At 43.1% G+C, this 27,030-nt stretch overlaps 1 protein-coding gene across 1 annotated transcript in view; it reads left to right on the top strand.

Annotated features, from left to right (window-relative positions):
* Nucleotides 1–27,030, top strand: part of LOC134934643 (rap guanine nucleotide exchange factor 6-like) — a 349,143-nt gene that overhangs the window by 149,614 nt on the left and 172,499 nt on the right. Inside the window, exons 11-15 of the mRNA XM_063930028.1 lie at nucleotides 9,270–9,516; nucleotides 11,622–11,779; nucleotides 15,612–15,626; nucleotides 17,978–18,218; nucleotides 23,321–23,704. Coding sequence (XP_063786098.1) covers nucleotides 9,270–9,516; nucleotides 11,622–11,779; nucleotides 15,612–15,626; nucleotides 17,978–18,218; nucleotides 23,321–23,704 — 1,045 coding nt within the window. The remainder of the gene's footprint in view (nucleotides 1–9,269; nucleotides 9,517–11,621; nucleotides 11,780–15,611; nucleotides 15,627–17,977; nucleotides 18,219–23,320; nucleotides 23,705–27,030) is intronic.

Raw genomic sequence — 27,030 nt, 5'->3', positions numbered from 1 at the left:
AGACATATTTTGTTTTCTGGATTTAATCAGACATATTTTAATCTTTACGTTCTGTAACACCTCTGATTCAAAGCTACCCATCTTTGGCAATGGGGCCCTATCTTCCGCAGTCATACGTACCCACTCATTGCAAAAATCCTACGTGTGTGAACCATATTTTTCACACATAATAAACCTTGCTGACCCTCTCGGCCGCAATTCTGACCTTCTCGGTCCCAACTCTTCTGCCTGAACCCTAGCTACCAAACGCCCACTGCTTGTGCAATTGGATCCCATCGCTGACTTTTTGCCAATAAACGCAATCCCCAATGCACACCGCAAATACACGGTGAAAGACACCTAGCACTTTCACTCGCTCCTTCTCCGCTGACGTACCACGACTCACTCCAATAGTGACCACCGCGTACCCAGTGAGGCCCTAACTAGCTTCTATTCACTGGAAGTTTTAGGAGTAACTTACCTTTTCCAGCGAATATCCGCCGTTGAAGATTTTCCTGAGAGAGACCAGCAAAAACGTCCCTTTTTGACATACACAAATCACGCTTGCGTATGCTCTACACAGCGCTAATGATACCGCGATTTTACGCAAAAGCTCGTAAAAGGGGTATCAAGTTGCGCTATGTATCGCACCCACAAACATGCGGTCCAATCGCACAGCGTATAGGTACTTGTTACCTATCCGCCTTACGACCACTGGAATCGAATCACAAGCTGCGAAACCTCAGCCGGAGCGTAATACAAAACATTTAAACCTCAATTCACAATTTCTATACTTCTGTACAATGCACAAATCTCCTCACGATTTGCGTATTACCTTTACCTTTATCAACGTGAGTCAGCCGCCTCACGCCACCAAGTCTCCACTCACTTGGTGTACCCACGGGACCCGAATTTTCGGGGTTCAAATCCTCTCACTCCACTTTCACTCACTCAAATACACCTTGTTTTTCTTTTCTGTACAGAAAATTGTTTACTCCCTTTAGGTCAGTAGCTTTATTCCAGAGGTGCTCACAGTTTTTAAACTAAATTTTAGAGTAACCTGCTTTTGAAATCAGATAGTTATGTGCTATTGTATTAAATGTCTACTATCCCACCTTAATTGAACAAATATCATGTGCTTTGTACTTAGCGTCCGCACTCCTACGCAACCTTGTGTAAACACGCGACCGTGCGTGCCTTTTACGCCGCATGTGCGACCCTGTACTTTGTCCGTACCACGTGTACAACGTACGTCCGCAATTTAACAAACCACACAGTCTCTATAAATGTGAGCAATACTAACTATAATCGCTCACTTAACACCCAGTTTTTTTTCTGTATAAACCTTAACAACCAGGCCAGAACTGCATTTCATGTCTTTATAATTACTCCCTTAAATACATTTATTTCAATTTTATCTGTATAGCAAACAAATGTATCCGATTTCACACAGATCTATAATGACTGCAATAATCTATAATTTAAATGATATGATTCAGATTGGATAGCTATCTTGCAGAACATACACTGATATAAATATACACATAATTATAATAATATTATATATATGTATCATTCACTGGTCTGATGAGACACGTTACCTCTTTACTGCCTCTAATTTGCATATCAAAGTTATTTGCTGTTCACTACTAAAAAAAAAGTAGTTACACAGGTTAATTTGCATTTCAATGGCTATACTCCCTAGTAAGCAGACTCTACAAGTCTTGGAAGAAAAGAAAGAAAGAAAAAAAAACTCTTTTTTTTTCTTCTTTTTCACAGACAAGAAGGAAAAAAATTCACTTATCTCACCATTTACTCTCACTAGGTTCAATTGAAACTATTTGTAATTGACTATGGCATGGGTTAAATAAATGCATTGGTAACTCATAGATGGTGCTGGATGTGACAAAGGAAACTGATTGTTCTGAGCACACTGAAAATCAGCTATTTAGAAAGTGACCTTCCTAAAATGGCCACTACTCCTCCCCCTTCCACATCCATGAGGTTTACACAAGATGGTGGATAGGCCATGTGGTTAGGCCAAAATGGAGGACAAACCATGCGGCTCCTTTGTCACAAAGAAATCACAAATTATACAAGCACCAGAAGTTACTTTAGGCCTGAGTTTAAAAAAAAACTATATCAAGGCTATGTAGCAACTTTTAAATGTACTTTTAAATCTACTTAACAGATAAACAATCCAATCTGAATCAAACACAATATGACTTATTTGAACTTTGTTTTGCAACAATAAAAATACGCTTTAGCATCTTAAATATTATGAGAAACACATTGTCCCTTGAATTTCATATCAGCGGCTTACTGATAACACAACAGAACACACGGATATAATTTGTCAGCGTCACAATGCGTCCACCATTAGCTGATTGACCACGCGATCGCGTTTGTAGTGTACAGTGCATCGTTAAGACCATGATATCCCGGACGAGCCCCCATCTGTAAATACCAAATTGCTTTCCTAACAAATATTTAAAATGCCCGCTCTAATATATACTGCAGACGCCAGGCGCATCTTATTACCATATACGATAAAAGTGCGCTGTATGTCTCAAAACACTACATCCCTTAAGAGAAAAGAATACACCCCACATTGTCTGAGTTCCAAAGCTCATTGATGTATATATTTGTTATTAAAAGGTTATGTATTCAATATATCACAATGTACAGTATATATATATATATATATATGGTTACAATTTACACAGTAAGCAGTTAATACAAACTAAATCAAATACATACAGTTACAGGCCAGCATACAATACCATTCCCTCAATGCATCCTCCGCTCCATATATCTCTCTCTCTCTCAGCAAATAAATACAGGAACTGATCTGGCAACATCTCCAACATTGTCTGGGGCAAAACAGCAACTCCTGTGTGTCTGATCAGAAATGTGCTATCTAGTTTGGGGAGTGCACACATGTAGTCTAAGGGAAACTTTCTCTTTCATGATGAGTCACTGGTCTGTTCGTATGCTAACAAAGTTCAACCTTGAAGACATCAAAAGGGCTGGCATGAGTTTCCTGTCCACCAACTGCTTGGAATGTCCATTGTTCTAATAAGAGTGACTTTAGCTTTCATACATTTAATCATAACTACTTGTGCAATGTCCTACAACTTAATAACAAGTATCAGAGGAATCTACACAGTAATCTGGTTACGGTAATACCAAGCACGACATGTCTATCTTGCTCTGCTCCAATAATACACATACATGACGTTACTCCATTATATAATTTTGAATCATTATGATGTCTGGCGCTTGATATGTTATAATTATGTGCTGTATTAAATATGTGTCGTATCTATCTATGTGGCATGTCTGTGTAAATGCGTATGTTACCATATATTGCTGTGCTCGCTGCGCGTATTTGCAAGCATAGCGACTTATAATGTGTGGAGTCTGTATGTTCTCTCTATGTAATATTTTTAACTTCGACATATGTTACTATGCTATTTACATTATGTGTTTTACAGGTATTTTCCTATGAAGAATGCCAAGAAGGCGAAAAACAGAGCTTCTGAAAATGAAGACTCTGGGCCAGATGTAATGGAGTCTGAGTTGGCCGAAGGTGCGGGTTCCCGGTTGAACTCGGAAGTATTTTTAAATCGGCAATCATGATTGCGCTTTAAAAAAACCATCACAATTCGGCCGGGAACCCGCATCACCAGCCAACTCCGACTTCATTACATACGGCCCACTGTGTGGAGAACCAAAATTTAATTTTCACTGATGAGCCCTGTATTGCACTAGACAGCAATATGTGCTCTAAAGAAAAAAATTGCAATGCCGAGACCTTAGTATGTTCTCATACATAGTACATATTTGGTGTGCAATATATTGTCAAGGCATTTTAAGGCATCTTAGACAAAATGGTCTTCAAGGACAACACAGTGGAGAAAGTACTAATGCTATACACCACAAATCACTTGTATGGCACAGACTTTTCCATGAAAATAAACTAGCTGTTTCTGTTGCTGCTTACCTGGAAGAGAAAGGGATACACCTGCAAATTTCATAGACCAGGCATTCCTAACTTAGGTCCTCAAGGCACACTTAAGGCCCATACACACTGGCCGATATATATTGGCCATTCTCTTGAACGGCCGATATATCGCGGGTCCGTCGGCCAGTGTGTAACGATATATTGGCACGTCGTTGTGTGTGTACGGCGGTCTGCCGACCACCCGTACACATGCTGCGTCGGCCGGCGGTGATTGACAGCTGAACTGGGCGGGCGTGTACACGCCCGCCCAGTTCATGACATCAGTCCCCGATGGATCGGGCAGTGTGTATGCTCAACACACTGCCTGATCCGTCCATAGATATATCGGCAGATATATCTTACCAGTGTGTACCCACCTTAAGGGGGAGATTCAAATGTTTGAAAAGTCGGTTGGGCGTCTGTTTTTTCCTGTCTATTAGATAGGAAAAAACAGACTCCCAACTGACTTTTCAAACATTTGAATCTCCCCCTAATAGTGCAAGTTTTAATGATAACCAGGCTTCAGCACAAATGGTTAAATCAAAATAACCGAGGTACTTATTCAGGTTTGTTAGCAAACCAAAAAAAGCACATTAGTGGGCAAAACCATGTTGGACTGCAGGCGGGGCAGATTTAACATGTGCAGAGAGAAAAGCCCATTAGTGTGCTTCTTTGATTTGCTAACAAACCTGAATTCCCCCCCCCCTGCATATCTCCCAACATGACCCTCTCTAGGAGGGACAAAATGCTCTGCTCCTGCACTTCCCTCTTAATGTGTGATTGCCAGGACCTGTTTTGAACAGGTTAATGGATAAGAAAAGTGTTTCAGCACAGGTGCCGGCAGTCATAAATTAAGAGGGAAGCCCAGGAGCAGAGTATTCTATCCCTCTTGGAGAGGGTCATGTTGGGAGGTATGCCCCTGAGGTACTAATTAAGTCACCTGCGCTCAAGCATGGATTTCACTAAAATTGGACTGTTAGTGTACATTGAGCACCGAGGTTGGGAATGCCTGCCATAGACTCTACGATGTCAAGACATCTAAGGAACATTGTAAAGACAAAGAAAAAGGATCACATTATTAGCAGTATACAAGATTCTGGGGAAAAGCTTTATCTGTGGAGCTTTGTGATGAGTGTACAGCTTATAGTAATGGTATTTCTCATTGTGGTGGAAAGATGGTGATAAGCCATGGTCAGAGCAAGATACCAGTCTGTACAGAAAGAATATATGATATTATTGCTATTAATAAAGATTAATTTTTCTATTACCATATTGTGTAGTTCACTATAGTGTTCCTACAGATGTGTCCTTTTAAATCCCTGATGCAGTCATGCTAAACAGCCCTTGAAATCACGCCATGTCGTGGTGGGACTCGGTAGTGTTGAGCATTTTTTGCATTTTTTTTCGCAAAGACGCGTCTTTGACGCAAAGTTATGTAATAGGGCCCACAAGCAGCTTCAGATATGCAGCATGCCTATATTCTGTGTGTAACTGCGGCTCTATCTGCATCTGAAATGCCACGTTACAGTGTTTTCCATAATAACACTGTAGCATAGCATTTGTATGCAGATACAGTCGCAGTCACACAGAATAAAGGCATGTTGAATATAATTTTAATCAGCAGAAGCTGCTTGTGAGTCCTATTACATTGCTTTGTGTCTAAGATGCATTTTCACAGAAAAGAAACGGAAAAAAAAGACGCTCACCGCTACCGATTCACACGGCACTTACGCGTTATATGTAACGCGACTTGTGGCGCACAGAGCAAAAATGTAAGAGACACATCTGTATTTTGAGGTGGCAAGCTAAACCTGGAACACGTTTGCTATTAGCACTGCTGTACTGCCACTGTGAGTGTACTCTTGTTGACAAAAACAAATTACTTTTAAATACAGATGCTTTGCTTTTTAATTAAATTGGATTCCTAGTGAGTATTCAATTAGCCACGGGGTTTACCCCACGACTAATTGCCGGCTATTCAATAAAATAGCCTCTTTCCCGCAACAAAAAAATCGGGATTCACATGAAGAAACTCACTGATTCCACGTAAACCTGAATCCGTGAGCTGCGAGGTTTAGGCCGTCTGTGTGCATTCGATTCCCAAGCGTGCATTTATTCAGTGTTTACCTGCAAGCTCCAAAGAACTAAACTGTGTCACACTATGCTCTAACTACTGTACAGTGCTTTTGGAGCCCTGGAGACTGAGGGCCTGATCCTGAGACACATGGATCTCTGTGCATGGATCATATGGATGCAAATGGCGAGTAGATAAGATATTACACATTTTTGTGTAGGTCTGCCCTATTCTAACGGAACTTTGCCAGGTCTGTCTTTCCGTGAAATAGGGTGTTTCAGGTCGTGAACTGGGTGGTGACAATTTAATCACACGTAACCCTGACTTGTGGGAGTGTGTCATGGGTGTGTTCCACAAGCTCTGTGTAATTCTAAGTCATGTACTTGGGGTAGAGAAGCCTGAGTCAGACTTGTCTTTTGCACCTAGCATGAGGCTACCAGTGATAACATTTGTAGTGGCTGGCTTTAAAACCAATGGGCTTGTACATACATGTACCCCAGCATTGGGTGACCGGATACTCGCATCACCAGACAGTAGTAAATCAGGCTTCGGAGTCTTTCTGCAACTACAGTCACTTTGATTGCGCCTCAGGTTCAGTCTCAGAATCACTTACAATAAAGTGCATCAATAATTGATGTAAATGTCAAAATATGAAGTGCTCCAGCTAAAACGTAACAGGTGTGAAACAATTTATACGCTTTTAGGGACTCATGCTACCATTTAATAATTCTAATAGGCCCTACACACTGGCCGATAATCGTCAAAGATATGAACGATCTCGTTCATTAATGAACGAGATACCATTCATATCTTTGAGTGTGGAGGCTCCAGCGATGAACGATGCGCGGCCCCGTTCTCGTTCATCGCTAGTGCCCCGTCGGCTGTGCATGCAGGCCAATATGGATGATCTCGTCCATATTTGCCTGCTCTTGTATGGAGCCATGTGACGGGTGGAGTGAAGAAACTTCCCACCCTCCTTCACTGCCCCCCCGCCACCAGGTTGCCCGTCGGCCGTATCCGCCGTCGGGCAGCTCGGCGGCGGATCGTTAAATGTGTAGGGCCCTTAAGTAATACAAAAAGAACAGGGCAACGGCGAGATCTTCCCAGATAGTCAGTCATAGTCATAGTGTAAATGTATACGATCGCCATCTCTGGATGGCGATACCCTATAGAAGCCTATGGGCTTCTTATCGTCGACCACTGCAACCCGCCGCCCCCGCCTCCCCTCCTCCCCCCCGGCATACCTAACTCCAGGCAGCCCTGGTACCGGAAGGTAATCTCCTCCTCCCTCTAGCAATGCAGCCGGAGGTTCTTCCGGCTGTAGGGGGGAGGAGGAGGCGCCGGAGGCAGCCTGCTGCTGCTTCCTGGCGTGTAGGCAGTGTGGAGAGCCCAGGGAAGTAACGGAGACCCCCCGCAGACCACCTCACAGGTATCGCGGGGGGCCTCCGTCACCGCATATTGATCGCATATGTTAGTACATATGCGATCAACATCGCTGCAGTAAGCGGCGAGGGGCGGCGATGTATCTTAATACATCCCGCCCTAAAAGAGAAATAATTCCAGAACTAACCATTCCAGTTTTGAAATAAAGCATTACGGACCCACTTTTTCTGATGGCAGTCTTTACTGCGCCCCCAACACATCTACAACATTGTAGTTGGATGCTTCTTGTCTAGCTCCCTGCACCTTTTGAAAAACATAGAAACATAGAATTTGTCGGCAGATAAGAACCACTTGGCCCATCTAGTCTGCCCCTTTTTTTTAAAAAATATTTTTATCTCTAACCTTATTTGATCCTTATTTCTTTGTAAGGATATCCTTATGTCTATCCCATGCATGTTTAAATTGCTCTACTGTCTTAGCCTCTACCACCTCTGATGGGAGGCTATTCCACTTGTCCACTACCCTTTCTGTGAAATAATTTTTCCGCAAATTTCCCCTGAACCTCCCCCCCTGCAGTCTCAGTGCATGTCCTCGTGTCCTATTGCTTCTCTTCATTTGGAGAATGTTTCCCTCCTGGACTTTGTTAAAACCCTTGATATATTTGAAAGTTTCTATCATGTCCCCCCTTTCCCTTCTCTGCTCCAAACTATACATATTGAGATTTCTTAGTCTTTCTGGGTATGTTTTGTGATGTAGGCCATGCACCATTTTAGTTGCCCTCCTTTGTTTCTAATGTATTAATATCCTTTTGAAGATATGGCCTCCAGAACTGAATACAGTATTCTAGATGAGGCCGTACCAGTGACCTATACAGTGGCATTATTACTTCTTTCTTTCTGCTGCTGATTCCTCGCCCAATGCAGCCAAGCATCTGACTAGCCTTCCTCATTGCCGCAATGGGAAGCCGCAATGCTGTCACAGTTGTACAGCAGAAGGAGAATCCAATGTGTAGAGTAATGAGCCACAACCAGACTACATAACTGAGTTGAGACTAGCCTAGAATGGATGCTTTATATTTGTAAGTTAGCTTACCTTCTTTCCATGTTACAAGTGCTGCCATTTTTTCAACTGGGTGAAGCGGTGCATAGTACATCACAGCATGCGCAGGCCATACAAGGGCTGCATGAGGAAGCATTTTGCATGTTTTCATTGTCAGTATTTTCTGCAGTAATCATAGGTTGTTTTCTTCAGGACAGCGTAATACAAGGTTTGATATTAGCTGTTTTAGGGGTCTATTTACTAAGCCTTGCATGGAGATAAAGTTAACGGAGATAAAGTACCAACCAATAAGCTCCTAACTGTCATTTTTCAAACCCAGCCTGTGACATGGCAGTTAGGAGCTGATTGGCTGGTACTTTATCTCCAGCAACTTTATTCCCATCCAAGGCTTAGTAAATAGACCCTTAAGTCACTGTCCATTTGATTTTTCCTAACGAGCTTCTATTATTTTAATCTCTTGCTACTTCTAGGTTTGGATTAATTTATTTGAAGAATACATTTTTATTTAATTACAATTCAAGAGCTCTCTATATGTATTAAGGTACATGTGTCACATGACCTCTTTAGCTATTTGGCTTTATTGGATTTATCAGGATTTTAATGACCCTTTGCCTCATTTAACAATTTAGAATTTGATTTTATAAAATGTTGTTTTTTTCTAAAATATGTTTCTGGCTGGCAAATTAACATTTTCATAATAAGATTTCACCTTGCCCACAAAACACTTTTTTCATGTTTAATTTTTCTTAAAATGTTCTATAATTACAGTGTTTAAGGAATTGCTCAGCAGAACTGGAAAGGAGTCAAAGAATGGCATGCCTCATACCTCAAAAGTGTCAGAGAAGAAAAACAACAGACATTCCATTCCCAGTATGCCTGGCGATATGGAACAGATTTTTCCACGGGAAAAGTCAAATAAAAAGATCAAAGCTAACACAGTGTCTGGCAGCAGGAATAGGATCCAGAAGATTTTGGACAAAACACGTTTTAGTATATTACCAGCTAAGCCATTCAGGTAGGTATATTATAGTGATCTTCTAAAATTATTGTGTTATTAGATATCATTGTCTAAATAATACTAAAAATATCAGTGATACCCCTTTCAGACCGCGTAAGGTACACCCGGAAGCCGTACACGCTGTCCCCAACCCAGCATATTGCCGGGTTGGTGATGTCAGTGGTGACATGGGCGGCCCTTAAAGATCAAATGATCTCCCAGCACCGCCTGCCCCTGTAGTGTGAACAGGAAACGGGTCGCATCGACCTGGCTCTTCCGTTCATGCAGCACAGCGAGCCGAGTTGAATAAGCGTTCAACCCTGCTCGCTACCCGAGTTGATTATTTCAACTGTCCCCTTTCAGACAACACAGCAACAAGGGTTATGCGCGCTCATGTGCATTTACCTGTGTTAAAAGCTGGGTTATAATATTAAGGGAAAAAGGGTAATAAACATGTCTTCAGCTGATATTTTAGACCCGGGAGACGTTTCTGAAAACTTTTATAACCAACCCTATATTGGGTTTGCTTGTAGCAACTAATCGGAAGGTTGCCTTATTTTTTGTAAATGTTATTACGTTAGTGGCAGCTAAAATCAGCAGTTTTTGTAAGTGTGGTTTTACCATAGCACATGGATATGGTGGTACCATGCGGAAGTTGGTAGTTTACAGACTACTAGTTATTGCATAATCAGCAACATGAGACTGTGGGCAGGATTCAGAGATTGAAGCAGTTTGCCCATTAGCACCATCTTTGGATGCAGTTGGTGTGCGAAAATATGCTAATGCCACAGGATGCGTCTCTTGTATAAATAGACGCTTCCTGCTGGCTGCTGTGTCCAAAGATGCAGCATAGGATCATCTGCGTGGACATCGGTTACACTGGATGGTAGGTGTTTTCATGCTGCTGTGCCAAAATATAAGTGTTGGAAGATGTAGAGACCCGTTTTGTAAAAAGGTCATCGCCCCTGTTCCCAAATGGCTGCAGTCTTATTGGTTACTGTGTCCGACAATGCATGACCTGATCTGAAGGGCTCCTCCAGATGCGCGGTCACTATGTACGTAAACCATCGCTTTGTGTACATCTTTGAGTTAGCTTCTGTATTTTTTATTGAGAAAACCCAGTTTGTATCAAAGTATTGTAGTTTGAATGATTTGCTTTTAAAAATGCCTTTTGGCTTCTAAGTAGAAAACCACATATTCTACTACTTGTGATCACTCCACCATCATGTGAGCCAAGTTGTGATCATTATCTTCCACTCTCTGAGCAGTAAAGAGCTCCGTTTAGTAGGCTGAAGGTCTGAGATCACCAGAACTGTTGTTGATGATTTTACTATCTTATAGTAGCACGTTAACAGTAACTGCAAATTTGATCGCCATTGAAAAGGTATTTGTAAAAACGTCTTTTTTGTTACCATGGGCGGGATGTAATGGAGTCCGAGATCGCAGGAGGTGCGGGATGTCAGCTGAACTCTGACTTTGTTTTAAAGGGGCGATCACTTACAAGGCAAAACTGAGGTTAAAAAAATATCCAAGATCTGCTGGCATCCCGCACCTCCAGCAATCTCGGACTCCATTACATCCTAAAGTAAATCTTATCTTGCGTTTTAAAACAATATGATTTTTATTACAGATAATATATTCTGTCTCATGTGAATACAAAGTTCTGATTTTAATTTTTCGCCTTTCTATTGGCTTTACAATAGAGCTACGCTAAAGTCAGTTTATTTCCAAAACATTCATTTGAGTCTTGCTTTAAGACAATTATTAGATTATAAAATGCATTGGTCAATTAGGGTTTCACATATTGGGAACATTTATGAAAACTGTTCCATAAAGGTTGTGTTGCACATAATAAAGCTATAAAATGCAGGTGTGTGTTATAATAGATCTACAATGTGAAGGTAGATCATCATGATGTCTGTCCCATATCATTTGCAACAAAACAACTTGTAACTATTTCAGTAATGCCGGCCTCTGTTTCAGCTTATTATTATTGTTATATTCTGTACAAATAAAGACACAACCTCGCACTGCCGTATAACAACAATGTCATTAAATGTTACATTTTGTGCAAATATTCCACTACTTTTACAAACTACTATGTGCTTTCATTTGTATTTTAGTGATAGCAGTGTTACACAGTCTCAAGATGACAGTATTGTTGGCACTAGACAGTCCAGGCACAGTGTCGCTATCATGCCAATTCCGGGCACCCTTTCTTCCAGCAGTCCTGACCTGTTACAGCCCACATCAAGCATGCTGGATTTTTCTAATCCTACAGGTGAATATGTTTCAGATGCTTTAAATGTGTTTTATGATTAGTTTCTATTATGCCAGTTCTGAATACATTTTATTTTTATTTGACTACAGTACTATTAAGTATGTATTGTATGTTGGGTGTGTCTTTTGCCATCTGCTTATTTCTAATGTTATAAAGAAATCAATATCATTTTGTATATCTATAATGTGTCTCTATTGCCGTAAATAGCTAATTCCGCACAGTTAGAAATGTGAAAGGAGACCACAGTATTTGGACGATCAGTCATCAACCCATTTCTACAAAAGCTACGCTTACTGTAGGTTTCGACAGGGCCAGATTAAGCCTTGGGGGTGCCCGGGGCATTTAAGACAGGGGGGTCCTGGTGTAAGTCTGGGGGAGGGAGTGTATATTAGATTGTGCATACCTCCCAACACATTCCGGGAGGTACAAAATGCTCTCTTTCAGGATTTCCCTCTTAATTTATGATTGATGTCACTTGTGTTGAACTCTTTAATTGATAAGAAAAGGTTTTTAACACAGGTGATTACAATCAGGGCTGCCATCAGAAATGATGGGGCCCGGGACTGACCCTGACAAGGCAGGGCCCCCACCACCACCACCACACACACTGTCCGCTCCCCCCCCTTCCCTGCATTCCCCAAACTTTACCTTTTGTGGGAGCCCGGGTGGTTGTAGTCAGGATCAGGGGACCAGGTCAGCTGCCTGTCTGCGCATCGGCAGGCAACCACGGAGGGACAGAGCGCATCGGAGGAGCAGCCATGGAGGGACAGAAGTAGAGCCGCGTCCCGCGTCCATATTTTTAATACAGGGCCGGCCGTGAGCCAATCGGTGCTCACGGACCGGCAGCCAATCAGGAGTTGCCATGGCTGCCGGTCCGTGAGCTCTGATTGGATCACAGCCGGCTCTGTATTAAGAATATAGCCGCGGACCACGGCTCTGCCTCTGTCCCTCCGTGGCTGCCTGCCGTTGCAGTCAGGCAGCTGATCTGTGTCCCTGATCCTGACTACAAGCACCTGGGCCCCATCTCAGTCTGGGGCCGGGACTGGAGTACCCACCGTCCCCCCTTGATGGCGAGCCTGATTACAATCATACCAAGGACATCCAGGTAAAGAGCATTTTGTCCCTCCTGGAATTGGTCATGTTGGGATGTATGGATTGTGTATATTAAATGTAAATCAATGGTGTATATTAGATTGAAACAAAAAGTTTAATAATGCCTGGGTACTGTTTATAGCGTCACCTAATTGAAAGCTATTTTAGAAAATGTTCTTGTAGTGTAACAAAGACAATGTAAACAACCTTAAAATACACCCAAAAAATTAAAAATCTACAATTTATCTTGTTATATGCAAGAATAGTAGAAGCCTCCGTACTACTTACATACCGGGACAGGATTCAGGAGGAGAGTGTGTGTGTGTGTGTGTGTGTGTGTGTGTGTGTGTGTGTGTGTGTGTGTGTGTGTGTGTGTGTGTGTGTGTGTGTGTGTGTGTGTGTGTGTGTGTGTGTGTGTGCGTGTGTGTTTGTCTCTCTCTTTAAACCAGGGATGGGGAACCTTTGGCTTTCCAGCTGCTGTTGAACTACACACACCAGCATGTCCTGCTAGTTTTGCTATTTGGCCATGCTAAAACTGTTGCAGGGCATGCTGGGATTTGTAGTTCAACAACAGCTGGAAGGCCATAGGTTCCCCACCCCTGCTATAGATCCTCATTAGAAAACAGGTTACACAGGACCCTGACACCCATGCAGGGAGGAGGAGAAGCTGGGATACCTGTGTCACTTATAGTTCTCTCCACCCTCCTATTTTTCCTCTGATCGGAAAGATTTGTCGGTAGCTCTTGAAACCTGACACTCCTGTGTCTCTGCCTGCACTGCATACTGTACTGCTCGCATTCTGGATGCCTGGTTTGCTGCTGCATAAGAGGGAAAGCTACAGTAGTTATGTTAGTGTGCTCCACCCGAGGGGGCCCCCTGACAGAGGGGGCCCGGGCTGCAGTATTCCCTGCGTGCCCCTCTCAATCTGGCTATGAGTCTCGATCCTATTTGCTGCAAATTGCCTTGTGTCCTATGGACTTACTGTAATTACTTTTATTTGCTGCCCATAAGGCTGTGTACAAAATGAACAGATTGTGACGAGTTACGGCAATTGCTTGCATTTCTGTGCAGTTGCAATGGCATCTCACCCTCTTCGCTGCTAATAGTATCGAGCACTTAAATGCCAGTCTGTGAGCCAGGAGCATTTTATGAACTTATTGGGTTTGTGTGCTGGAATAGTCCACTCACTCATATGTGACAAATGCAGTATGGTGGGGACAGAATATATGCCTCATAAATACCCATATGCTGCCCATCATTATCTCCACTCATGTGTGCCACAATCCCCTCCCCCAACAGGTTCCTACTTGCTTTGATGTTCAGGATGGTTCCAGTATTATTCATATGAGCTCTCCTCGTTTCTTGCTTTGTGTGGCAAGGAACTCTGTGCACAGCACTGTTATTCTCATTGGTGATGCCAGCAGAATCCCAGCATCTCAATGACTTTGAACAGCCACATTATGTGATCTAGTACAGGGGCTTCAGCTGTATTACTGTCATAAGGAGAGGACTCAATAGTGCACCAACACTGGAAAAAGCAAAAGGTGTCTGACAATCAGTAAGGGGTTCTCGGATATTCTTGGAGCCCTGAAACAGCATGATAAAGCATGCACCATTAGGGGTGTTTCTCCTGAGCTGTTGGGACATGACACTCAGGCCCAGCGACAGGGGGGGGATCAAAGGGGCCCTAAGTATATGCTGATAAGGGCCTGGCAGGGATGTGAGCCGTCTTCTCCAAATAGGGCAAAGAGCTATAGGTGGTGTGGCCGCAGCCTCAGAGTGCCAGGAGCCTCTCACACACAGTGAGTGTGAGTGTACGCCCGACCTTCCGGGTCCTGTTTTGTGGCAGGCAGTTACGGGACACGGCAACAGCTCTGCTGGCCAGGATTCCCGTACCCTGCACCGGCCTCCTCTGGTGTGGTCTGCTGTGCAGTGTTTGAGTCTGGGAAGTGCAGCACAGGTGAGTCTCTTTCCGGGGCAAGAGTGGCTTGGTGAGGGGATACAGGGGTTTGGGATAGGCTTAGGGAGCCAGGAATGCAGCATGGAGTCATTGGGGAGAGACAGACTGTGGGGTGTGTGGGAGGAAGGAGAGAGGGAGACGCAGACTGTGGGGTGTTTGGGAGGAAGGAGAGATATACATATTTTATATTTGTATAAATAATAAATATATATATATTAATAGTTTCTTATATAGCGCAAATTCCGTTGCGCTTTAATGTGTATATATATATATATATATATATATATATATATATATATATATAAAACTGAGGGGGCCCCAGAGATATCCCTGTACGGGGCCCCAAGATTACTGTTGCCAGCCGTGATGACACTCCACAGTTGTGTTAGTCTGGTGAGGTAGCTTTTTGTGCAACATTTTGAAAGGGGTTTTACTTTATTGGGAACGTACTGTATCTATTTGCCATGAGAGTGTACTTTTTTAATATACTGAAAGATTCACAAATAAGCCGTATGTTAATAACTGTATACTGTCACTATACATAATTATAATACTTATTAGTCCAGCAACAATTGTAATAATTTGTGATAAAAAGTTTTATAGTGTACAGTATCATTACAGTTTTTGTACAGTGACTTATGAGGCTAAAATAAGAGCATGCGTCACGTTTTAGTATCAATTTTAATAAATGTCAGTATACCTTATCTTACAAAATTGCTGTTTTATGGAGTTCTAGTTGGATACAAAGTTTACAGTTCTGTTTATGTTTTATGCTTCCAGCTGCTGGATTTTATTGTAAGTATATTACTAACAGTGATGTGTGGTGAGATAAATGGCTGTGGAGGCACTGGCTAGTATCAGAGCCAGATTTACACACATATATATATATATATATATATAAACCCAAGGGTCCATGTGGTAATTCAGATCTGATCGCAGCAGCAAATTTGTTAGATAATGGGCAGAACCATGGGGGGTAATTCTGAGTTGATCGCAGCAGGAATTTTGTTAGCAGTTGGGCAAAACCATGTGCATTGCAGGGGAGGCAGATATAACATGTGTAGAGAGTTAGATTTGGGTGGGTTATATTGTTTCTGTGCAGGGTAAATACTGACTGCTTACGTCGCCAGTCATTAGGTCGACCACTATTGGTCGACATGCATTAGGTCGACATGGAAAATGTCGACATGATTTTTTCTATTTTTTTGAACTTTTTCATACTTTACGATCCACGTGGACTATGATTGGGAACAGTAACCTGTGCCGAGTGCAGCGGTAGCAGAGCGAGGCACCTTGCCCGAAGCATGGTGAGCGAAGCAAGCCTTGCGAGGGGATACAGTGCACTAAATGGGATACCCCGTCACTTTACAAAGAAAATGACACCAAAAAAAGTTAAAAAAACCTCATGTCAACCTTTTTCTATGTCGACCTAGTACATGCCGACCCAATGATCATGTCGACCTAGTGATCATGTCGACCTAATGCATGTCGACCAATAGTGGTCAACCTAATGACCCATACCCCCACTAAGAGATGCAGTCCCTCAAACCTCTAACTCTATTAACATAGATGCCAAAAATAGGCACATGACGTTGCAAAGCTGTTGCATTGTAAATGTTCATAAATAACCCTTCATTTGTTGCTTTGAGAACTATCATCAAACTTGGTGAATGTGAAGCAAAGTGTAATTGTTATTTGAGAGTTATTTAATTAAACTCTGTCAAGATTTAATTACAATTGAATTCTCTTATGTTGGTTAGCAATCCAATAAGTTACTTAGCAATGCCTTTGTTATTACTATCCATTCCGTTATTTCTACAATCCATGCTTATTGCTTGGATGTGTATTTTTTGCTTTTTAGTCTAAACATTGGTTTTGTTTCCTCCTTGTCAGACATAGATTAAGAGTGATGTTTTGTTGTTGTTCATGCTTAGTAAAGCAACATAGAAATTAGAAATGTGAATTGTCAGACACAGTAGAAGCTACTTATACCCCTTTCACATTGCAAAAATAACCCAGTATATTGCCAAGTTGACCTGGGTGGAGGTGCAATGTGGCCAGGTTGAAATATCCCAGGTTGATCAATCTGGCACTTCAACCTGGTAAAAACGAAGGGTTTTACACAAGTTATTCCGGTGTCAGGTGCGGTCCGAACAGGTTACCCGGGTCGATCTGGGACCCATTCACATTATGGAGAAGGCGGCATGGATCTTTTCTCCAAGCGCCGCCTCCGCACCCGCCCCAATGACGTCAGCGCCATCCCCGATAGCGCACCGACCCGATATATTACTGGGTCAGGTTGCCAGTCTGAAAGGGGTCTTAGGGAGGGTTGCAGCGGGAAGGACCCGTGTACAATTCCCGGGTATGATCCACCTTTGCAATGTGAAAGGGGTATTAGTGATTGATGTGGGGGGTAATTCCAAGTTGATCGCAGCAGGAAATTTTTTAGCAGTTGGGCAAAACCATGTGCACTGCAGGGGAGGCAGATATAACATGTGCAGAAAGAGTTAGATGTGGGTGGGTTATTTTATTTCTGTGCAGGGTAAATACTGGCTGCTTTATTTTTACGCTGCAAATTAGATTGCAGATTGAACACACCACACCCAAATATAAGTCTCTCTGCACATGTTATATCTGCCTCCCCTGCAGTGCACATGGTTTTGCCCAATTGCTAACAGAATTCCTGCTGCGATCAACTTGGAATTACCCCCATGGTACAAGACTAGCGGTCTAACGGATGAATAACAAATTCAGATAAGACCACACATTTTTACTTGGATTGTGCACATTTGTTTTCCAGTCCCACTGGAATTACAGTTATCCTGCTATTTTACATAGATAAGAGCAAAGCAAATTTACTCATTTGGATACTTTTATGGGATTATACAGTACATTAATATACAGATACATGTTTTTAAGAATGTGTTTCATTAGAAATATGTTTCTCTTATTAAAGACTAGGTTGCCCCTCAACAATTTTTTGGTTCTAAAACTGCAGCCTTTTTATTTCTTTATCAGCAGTAAATGCAAATTTATAGTAGTATGTACCAGTGTTGTCAATGTAATCATTCTTACTCTTATTCTATGATGCGTTCCATTAGGTTTATCTATGTAACTGGTAACTGTTTATTAACTGTTCTCTGCAGACATCCCTGACCAAGTTATACGAGTCTTTAAAGCAGACCAGCAAAGTTGTTACATCATAATCAGCAAAGACACTACTGCAAAAGAAGTGGTGAGCCACGCACTACATGAATTCAGTCTTACCGTTTCCTTAGACATCTACTCTCTCTGCGAGGTTTCGGTCAGCCCAGAAGGAGTTATTAAACAGAGACGGCTTCCAGATCAGTTCTCAAAACTAGCTGACAGGATTCAGCTAAACGGGAGGTAATTCTGTTCGAGACCTTTAAAAGTCTGTTGTTGCATTTCTAGTTACGATTGTTATTGACACTGCTGCAACACAATTTTGTGTTAATAAAAATAAAACTTTAATATAGTTTTACTTATAGTCTATTGCACAAACTGTGGGCCTAATTCAGACCTGATCGCTAGGCTGCGTTTTCTTACAGCCTGCGATCAGGTCCGAACTGCGCATGCACCACAATGCGCTGGTGCGTCAGACGACTGCAAGGGCATCGGTGCATAGCAACCGAATGGTGCGAAAAAAGTGATCGCACGGGCGATCGCAAGGAGATTGACAGGAGAGGGTGTTTGTGGGTGGCAACTGACCATTTTCAGGAAGTATCTGGAAAAATGCAGGCGTGTCCAAGCGTTTGCAGGGGGGGTGTCTGACATCAAATCCGGTCCTGGACAGGCTGAAGTGATCGCAGCGGCTGAGTAAGTCCTGGGCTGCGCAGAGACTGCACAAAATCAGTTTGTGCAGCTCTGCTACACATGCGTTCACACACTTGCACAACTAAAATACACTCCCCCAGTAGATGGCGACTATCTGATCGCAGGGCTGCAAAAATCGCTGCCCAGAGATCAGGTCTGAATTAGGCCCTGTGACTTTAATGTTACTACCATTTAAAATGATTGCAGTTTCACTAGACCTCCCAGATGAACCATGCTACGTTGTAGTGTAGTGGGTTACTATAATATGTACCTGTATAATAGTAAAACTACATAAATAAACAATAAAGAGACTATACTAACAATAGTCAGTTATTCAGGTGTCAGGTATTATAATAAACAAGTACATTTGATAATACACATACAAAATAAAAAAATATCTAAAATCTTATGTGGATATACAAGTCTCTTGTTGCTTAATAAGGAGCAAATATAGAAGTAATTCCTTTATATATACTTTATATACATATTTATATGAGGGTTTCCCAGCGCAGTGAAATTAATACATTTCTTTTTTTCTGGTTTGAATCATCACTTAAGGTCCTAGCAAGACCTTTTTCACTAGCAGCAGGTGCTAATCTCCCCTTTCATTATAATATAATTATTAACTCTATTAACGGCAGGAGTTTAGTAGCAATTTTTCTTACTTTGTGTTGTCTTAGTAATGACGTTACTGTCAGTGCCTCGTCCGTCGTTCTTGCTATGCATAAGGCTTTAGATTAGAACATGATGGTCTCCACTTTCGAGACTATTCAGTACGCCAGCTTTCATTCGTGGGAATTCCAGAGGGAAATTCTCCAACATTCAATGAGATGCTCAACATAACTATTGTCTCCGTTTCTCATTTGTTTGACAGAATGCGCTCGTCAAACTCTCCATGGTTGGTTAATTTTCTATCATCTCCTCCAGTGATGATTTTAGGTGACTTAAATTGGGTCGTTATGTCCACAGATGTGAGTCTCTTAGGCTGGGGTGCCGCAACATGACATTTTCTGCTCCAGGACATACTCTGCTAATCAATGTGCTCAAGCTCCGAGCCATTTTCTGGCTCTCTTACAAGACCTGGCTGGCCGGACAGTTCATATTCAGTTGGAAAACGCCAAGGAGGTGGTGTTTGTAAAGCATCGCAAAGGCACAAAAAGTGCCATGGCAGTGGCAGTCCAAATCCTTTCCTGGTTTCAGCACTCTCGGTGGTGTTCATACTGGGAGTAAAAAAAACTGGAAAACAGACGTCCTCGGCAGAAGCAGGTTTCTCCCAGGGCAGTGGTAGCTCAATCCAGAGGTCTTCCAACAGATATTTCGGAAGTAGGACATTCCGCAAGTATATCTTAGGTCCTCTCAACACCACTTCAATATACCACAATTTTGTGCGAAATCCAGGGCCCCACTGGCTTTCGCAGCGCATACCATGACTGTTACGTGGGACTTTCATCTACTGTATCTGTCTCCTCCAATCCCAAGGTTTCCTCGGGTTCACAAGCGGATCAAAGATCGACAGGAAATAGTAATCCTAGTGGCTATAGACTGGCCATGCAGGTCATGCTATGCCGACATTCTCAAACGGTCGGTAGATCCCGGTTGGCGTCTTCCACTTACACAAGATCTACTTGCAGACAGTCAATTTCTACATGGGGGACCTTCCTCGTTTGGCTTTAACTGACTGGTTTTTGAAACCGAGCTTTTGAAAGCTAAAGGGTTTTCTCTCTCGGTAGTCTTGTAGTTTCAGCAGAAAGGGTTCATACCACAAAGTTTCATCTCTTGTTTCTTGGCCTTCCTTCAGGAGGGCGGCTTACAGCTTCATCTTTTGAAGGTACAGTTTTCAGTCCTGTCAATTTGTTAACAGCTGTGTTAAGCCCACTGTCACGATCCAGAGTAGTAGAACAACTTATCTATCCTTGTGGTGTCTCTCCAGGCTGGCGCTGCGGTCCACTCTCACTGTGCCCTTTGTATGCGGGTAGCACTGGGATCTATATGCAGGTGCCGCTCCCAGAGGACACTGAAGTCTGTCAACACTGCCACTGCTCAGCACTTCCTTCAGTATCAAGCTGTCTCTGGGCATCGCTTCGCACAGTGGTCCGCTCACTCTCCATTCCTCAAGAGTTCAGGCCTGCCTCCTCCACGCCTAAGTTCCCTCCAAAACAGACATGGGCACAGCAATGTTGGAGGACGTCACTTAATCATTCTCAGCCATTCTGGTCTCTGTTCTCAGTCAGCTGATCACAGCAGCCAATTGCAAGTAACTGATACCTATTAAGGGAGCAAATCACTAGTACAACGTTGCTTCTCCTGTGAATACAACTCTGTATGGAGCTCCCTGACACTAAAGGTGTGTACACATCGGCCATTCTATTGAACGGCATATATATTGAGGGTCCATCGGCCAGTGTGTATGAGTGATATGTCTGTGAACGCCGTTGTTCACAAACATATTGCGTCGGTCCAGCAGCACAGCCAACGGTCAATATATCCAACAATATATTGGCGCATCATGCTGTGTGTATGTGCGGTCAGCCGACCGCCCGTACACTTGCTGCAGATGCCAGCAGTGAATGACATCTGAACTGGGTGGGCGTATGTAAACGGCTGCCCAGTTTGTGATGACAGTCCTGACATATTGGGCACACTGTATGCTCAACACACTGCCCGGTCCGTCTGTAGAAGTATCTGCAGATCCATTGATCTGCAGATATATCTACCAGTGTGTACCCAGCATTAGGTGTCAGTACAGTTCCAGTCCATCAATCCAGCTCCAGACTGATTACCAGCTGTTTCTGTTTTACCATTGCTCTCAAGTTCCAGTCGGTTGTTACACAGAGACTTTCTATTCAGTCACCTATCTAGTTCCAGTCCAGTCACTAACCTGGTTCTAGTCCAGTCAACTATCCGGTTGCAGTCCGGTCAGTATCCTGGTTAAAGTCTAGTCACATATCCAGTTTCAGTCCACTTACCAAGCTGATTCCAGTCCAGTCACCTATCCAGTTCCAGTCCGGTTACTAATCTGTATCCAGTCCAGTCATCTATCAGTTCCAGTCCGGTCACCTGGCTGGTTCCAGTCCGGTCACTAATCTGGTTCCAGTACGGTTACTAATCCAGTTCCAGTCCAGCTTCTATTACAGTATTTCAATTGGCACTGGCATCCAGCCATTGCTCTAGTCTAGTTCCAGCACTTCAGCTTTTTCTTGCATCTAGTCAGCGCTACCTGATTCCAGTTGACACTCAAATCCAAAAGACTTTGCTGTATAATAAAGTTATTCTCTTTCCTCTTGCATCATCGGGCCAGCCACTGCTAGAGCACCAATGATTCTTCTGAAGTCCATTAATCTACACTTCTCATCATCCATGAGTAGGAGTTGGATTAAACCTCCACGCTTCCGCCACACCCCAGCTGCTTCGGCCCCAGCTTCTCACACCAACCCCAACCCTCAGGCATGACACCCTTCTTCCAGAGGTTCGTAGATTTTTACAGGGTGTGTTGCGTATTCAGCCATTGTTTTGTCCACTGGTAGCACCGTGGGATCTTTATCTGGTCCTAACGGCTCTCAAACAGGCACCATTTTAGCCATAACATTCAGTGGATCTTCCGTTAAGTACTTGGAAACTGGCTTCCTTCTGACTCTTGCCTCAGCTTGTTGTGTGTGCCTGAGTTAGGGTTTTTTATCTTGCAATCTGCCTTTTTCTCATCTTTCATGACAATAGAATGGTTCTCCATACTGTTCCTACATTCCAGCCGACTATTGGTTCGCTTTTTCACTTAGTACGCAATTGTTTTTACGGTTTTTCCTTCTTCAGCAACTTCCCGATACCAGGATAATCTGGCTGAGCTACACATTGGCTGAGCTTTGTTGATTTCTTTGGACAAGATGGAATATCTGCTTGTTCTTTATCATGGACATACATGTTGTTAATTGGCCAGGATGTGGACCATTGCACGTTGTATCAGCTCGGTCGTCATTCTAGCCTGTTCTAGTGTGGGGTGATCGACACCACACCAGATGCCAGCACACTAGGGTGGTGGTGACCTCTATGGCAGCGTGACATGGGGCTTCAGCACAACAGCTTTATAGTGCAGCGTTCTGGTCCTCTGTGCACATGTCTGCTTGTTTTCATGCCACTTTGGGCATATAGTTCTCTGGTCAGGCAGCCTGAGTGGTCCCTCCGATGGGAGCAGCTGTTGAACGTGCAATGGTTCAATGTCCCCCAGCCTTCCTGTAAGAGAAAACAGAATTTTGATCACTTACCGTTGAAGTCTTTCTCTTAAGCGGGCTGGGGGACACTTTGTTCCCTCCGTCACACTCAGCCGTGCAAGATTTTGGTTCTTGATCTTCTTTCCTTACTGGTTTGTTATGTTGTTCTAAAAGTTTAATTGGGTTACTGATACTCCTTCTGGGCTCTTCTAAAAAAGTAGTGAAATTGTGGGGTTGCAGGGGGAGGAGCTTAGATTTGAAAGTTACAGTAGTTTAATTGCTAGGCTCCAGCGCAACCTGAAATCCTGTGGTCCAGTGTCCCCCGTCCTGCTTAAAGAAAGGATTCAACGGTAAGTGACCAAAATTCCTATTATATTATTGAAAGTTTTTCTTTCATAATCTATGATCAAAGACAATGCATTTGAGACTAATCATTTCATGTTTGACCTGTAGATATTACTTGAAGAACAATATGGAGACTGAAACCTTGTGCTCAGATGAGGACGCTCAAGAACTATTTAGAGAGAGTGTCATATCTCTCCTCCAGCTCAGCACTATTGAGGTAGCAGCACAGCTGTCCATAAGGGACTTTGAACTTTTCCGCAACATTGAGCCCACAGAGTACATTGACAACCTCTTCAAACTTGATTCTAAAACCGGTAACTCTCATCTAAAACAGTTTGAGGAGGTGATAAATCAAGAGACTTTTTGGGTGGCTTCCGAGATCTTAAAAGAGTCAAATCAACTGAAAAGAATGAAAATTGTGAAATATTTCATCAAAATTGCCCTCCACTGCAGGGAGTGCAAGAATTTTAACTCCATGTTTGCTATTATAAGGTACATTTCTTAATTCTACAATTTAAATGAATGTACAATACAAAAATCGAGAACCATCTATTGTTGTACTAATTAGGCAACATTAATTTATTTGTATAGACAGAGTAGAATCACTGTTGGGTTATGCTTAATGAACATTATAGCTACCATCACCTGTGTACTTCTGTGTCTTATATGTGTCTTCATTTTTTATTTAATAGGCCAAGTATTGGCAGGGGCAAACACATGATTTTCATTAGGCAGGTGCCATCCAAAAGAGTACCTGCCGCTAGGTTCTACATGTGTATTTTATTTCCTTCTTACTTTGTGTTCTGTGAATTGTATTAACCACATTTTTCCTTTTAACACTGCTGTAAAAAATGAGTTACATATATGTACGATGCCTGACCCCTTAGTTCTCCACTCATATTATAGGTGCCAACTCTCACCCATGATGTCGTCCACAAGCCCATATGTTTTGAAAAAGAAAGTAACTGCATACTCATATTAAGAAGTGCATTGTCACAAAGGATTTGCTGTGCATTCACCTTTTGGTGCTTTATACTGTAAAAAACTGTGGGCCAGATGTATCATCGCTTGGAAAGTGATAAAATGGAGAGTGAAAAAGTACCAGCCAATCAGCTCCTAACTGACATGTCACAGGCTGTGTTTGGAAAATGTCAGTTAGGAGGTGATTGGCTAGCACTTTTTCACTCTCCATTTTATCACTTTGCAAGCGATGACGCATTTAGCCCTCTGTGTTTTATTGAGTCTGCTAATCTTGTAAATGGCTGTTACATGTTCATTGTGTGAGTATGGACAGGGATACAAGTCACAGGATGACACATCATCATGTGAGGAGGGAAATGGAAACCAACAGGAAGCCACAGACTGAGAGCTAGATAGAGGAAGGAACAGGTTCCCCTACTGCACAGTAGCGGTATTGGGCTCCTGTCACACTGACACTGAAGATTGTATCAGCAAATACACTTTTTTTTTTTTTTTAAACATTTTATTTACAACAAGAAAGACTGAGTAATCCACAATACATGATACAGAATCAGTAGCATAATAAAATATGAATGGCAGTCTACATGGTGTTGGTTTTTCAAATAATTTGTGCATATTTAAACAGATAAACAAAATTTCACCCCAGACGGGGAGCATATACATGGAGAAAACAGGAACTTCAGGGAGTAATGAGAAAGGGGGGGGGGGGGAATAAAGAGAGAGGGAGAGAGAAGGGACAACAGGACCGTGCTATGCCACATTAGAAGCAAAACATCGGATATATCCATAATGAGTGTATACACTAAACACAATATGAGCATACCTTCGGGTTACGTAACAATGCATATCCAAAAGAAATCTGGAGGGGCGGGACGGCGCCCGGAGGGAGGGCTCGGGTGCAACCTGGTCGGAGGCCTGTCAGGCGGGGTCAAAGGAATGTTTTGGGTCTCATAGTGGGGGAGACATCGCGATTAACCAGGGACCCCAAACGAGCTCAAATTTGTGGGGACAGTCATGCAGGTAATAAGTGATTTTTTCCATATTAGCTACGAACCAGATATAGTTATTTAGGGCTGGAATAGTGGGAGGGGCAATGGTTTTCCAATTTTTAGCTATTAAAGATTTAGCCGCTACTAATATATGAGAAAATAATTTATTCAAGAGGGGGTCAAGGTCTGGATGTGGGCGGGCCAGTAGAAACATCCATGGGTCCAATGTGAGCCTAAGTCCAGATAAGGAGTTCAGTATGTCAAGTACTTTTTTCCAGTAGTTAACAATACGAGGACAGGTCCACCAAATGTGGAGGAGAGTACCACGTTGACCGCATCCCCGCCAGCAGACCGGGGTGGCAGAGGGGAACATCCGAGATAGTTTGTCTGGGGTATAATACCACCGATAATACAATTTATAGGATGTCTCCTTGAGTCGGGTAGAGATAGAGCTTTTAGCGATGCCCTCCCGCACTTCTTCCCAACAGGTTTCGTCTGGAGGGGGACCCAGGTCCCTCTCCCACTCCCGCTCATGGCGGGTCTGCGGTCCAGAGGAGGTCCCAACCAACATGGTATATATTTGCGAGATTAGACCTCTGCTTATGGGTTTTGCAAGACATAGAGACTCAAAGGGAGTGAGGTCCCGTTGAGCGTCGGCCTGAGGCAGGGAGAGGAGGAAATGACAAAGTTGAAAATATTCAAAAAAGGGAGGGGACAGTGAGGGAAATTTGGATTTAATATCGTCTATTGACATCCAATGGCCTTGTAGGGATAGGTCGTGGGCCACAAGGATCCGGGCATTAAACCAGGATGTGAACTTACGGGAAGGGATCCCCGCGGGGAAATCCGGGTTGTCCCATAGGGGTGTAAGAGGGGAGTGTGAGGAGGACAGATCATATTTCGCAAGAGATTTGTGCCAGATAGATAGGTGAAATTTAAGGGAGGGAGAGGTGTTTCTGAGTGTCAGCAGATGTGATTTGCCCAGGCCCCACAGCGAAGCCAGTGAACGAATTCCCATAGAAAGCGCAGTAAGATCAACCCAGGCGATACAGCCGCGGGGTACAAATGAGGCCACCATTTGACTTAGATGGCTGGCCAGATAATAAAATTTGACATCGGGGAATCCTCGACCTCCCTCGGAGCGGGGGAGCCGGAGCACGGTGAAGGCAATCCGTGGGGGTTTGTCGTTCCAGACAAACTTCACAAATGAGGCCTGGGCATCTCTGAGAACCTTCTCCGGTACCCTCACAGGTAGAGTTTGGAAGAGGTACAGAAGTTGTGGCATAACTGTCATTTTGAGGGCAATAATCCTACCCAGCCAGGATATGATGTATGTCCTCCATCTTGCCAAATCAGATTTAATCTTGGTCAGTAACCGCGGGAAATTTTCAGAGTAGAGGGAATTATAATGAGAGGTAATATAAACACCTAGGTACTTAATCTTATTGGTCTGCCAACGAAGGTCATAGGAGGACTGCAGGGAGCGTTTGAGGTCTCCAGGTACATGAAGTAACATGGCTTCAGATTTAGTAAAATTTATTTTATAGCCTGACAGGGAGCCATATTCCTCTATAATCCGATATAGGGCGGGGAGGGAAGACTGCGGCTGAGTGAGAGATAGTAGTACATCGTCGGCGAAGAGCGAGATCTTGGACTCCTGTGAGCCCACCTGCACTCCCCGAACACTACCGGACTTTCTTATCATAGCCGCCAATGGCTCAATGACCATGGCAAACACCAGGGGGGAGAGAGGACACCCCTGCCTAGTCCCATTAGCTAACGGGAAGGAGGGGGACAGTATTCCGTTGGTAAGGACCTTTGCTATTGGAGAGGAGTAGAGGGCAGAGA

The sequence above is a fragment of the Pseudophryne corroboree genome, chromosome 6 (assembly GCF_028390025.1).
Source record: "Pseudophryne corroboree isolate aPseCor3 chromosome 6, aPseCor3.hap2, whole genome shotgun sequence".
NCBI lineage: Eukaryota > Metazoa > Chordata > Amphibia > Anura > Myobatrachidae > Pseudophryne > Pseudophryne corroboree.
Note: the sequence above shows the minus strand (reverse complement) of the source record. Positions and strands in the feature narration are given on the sequence as shown.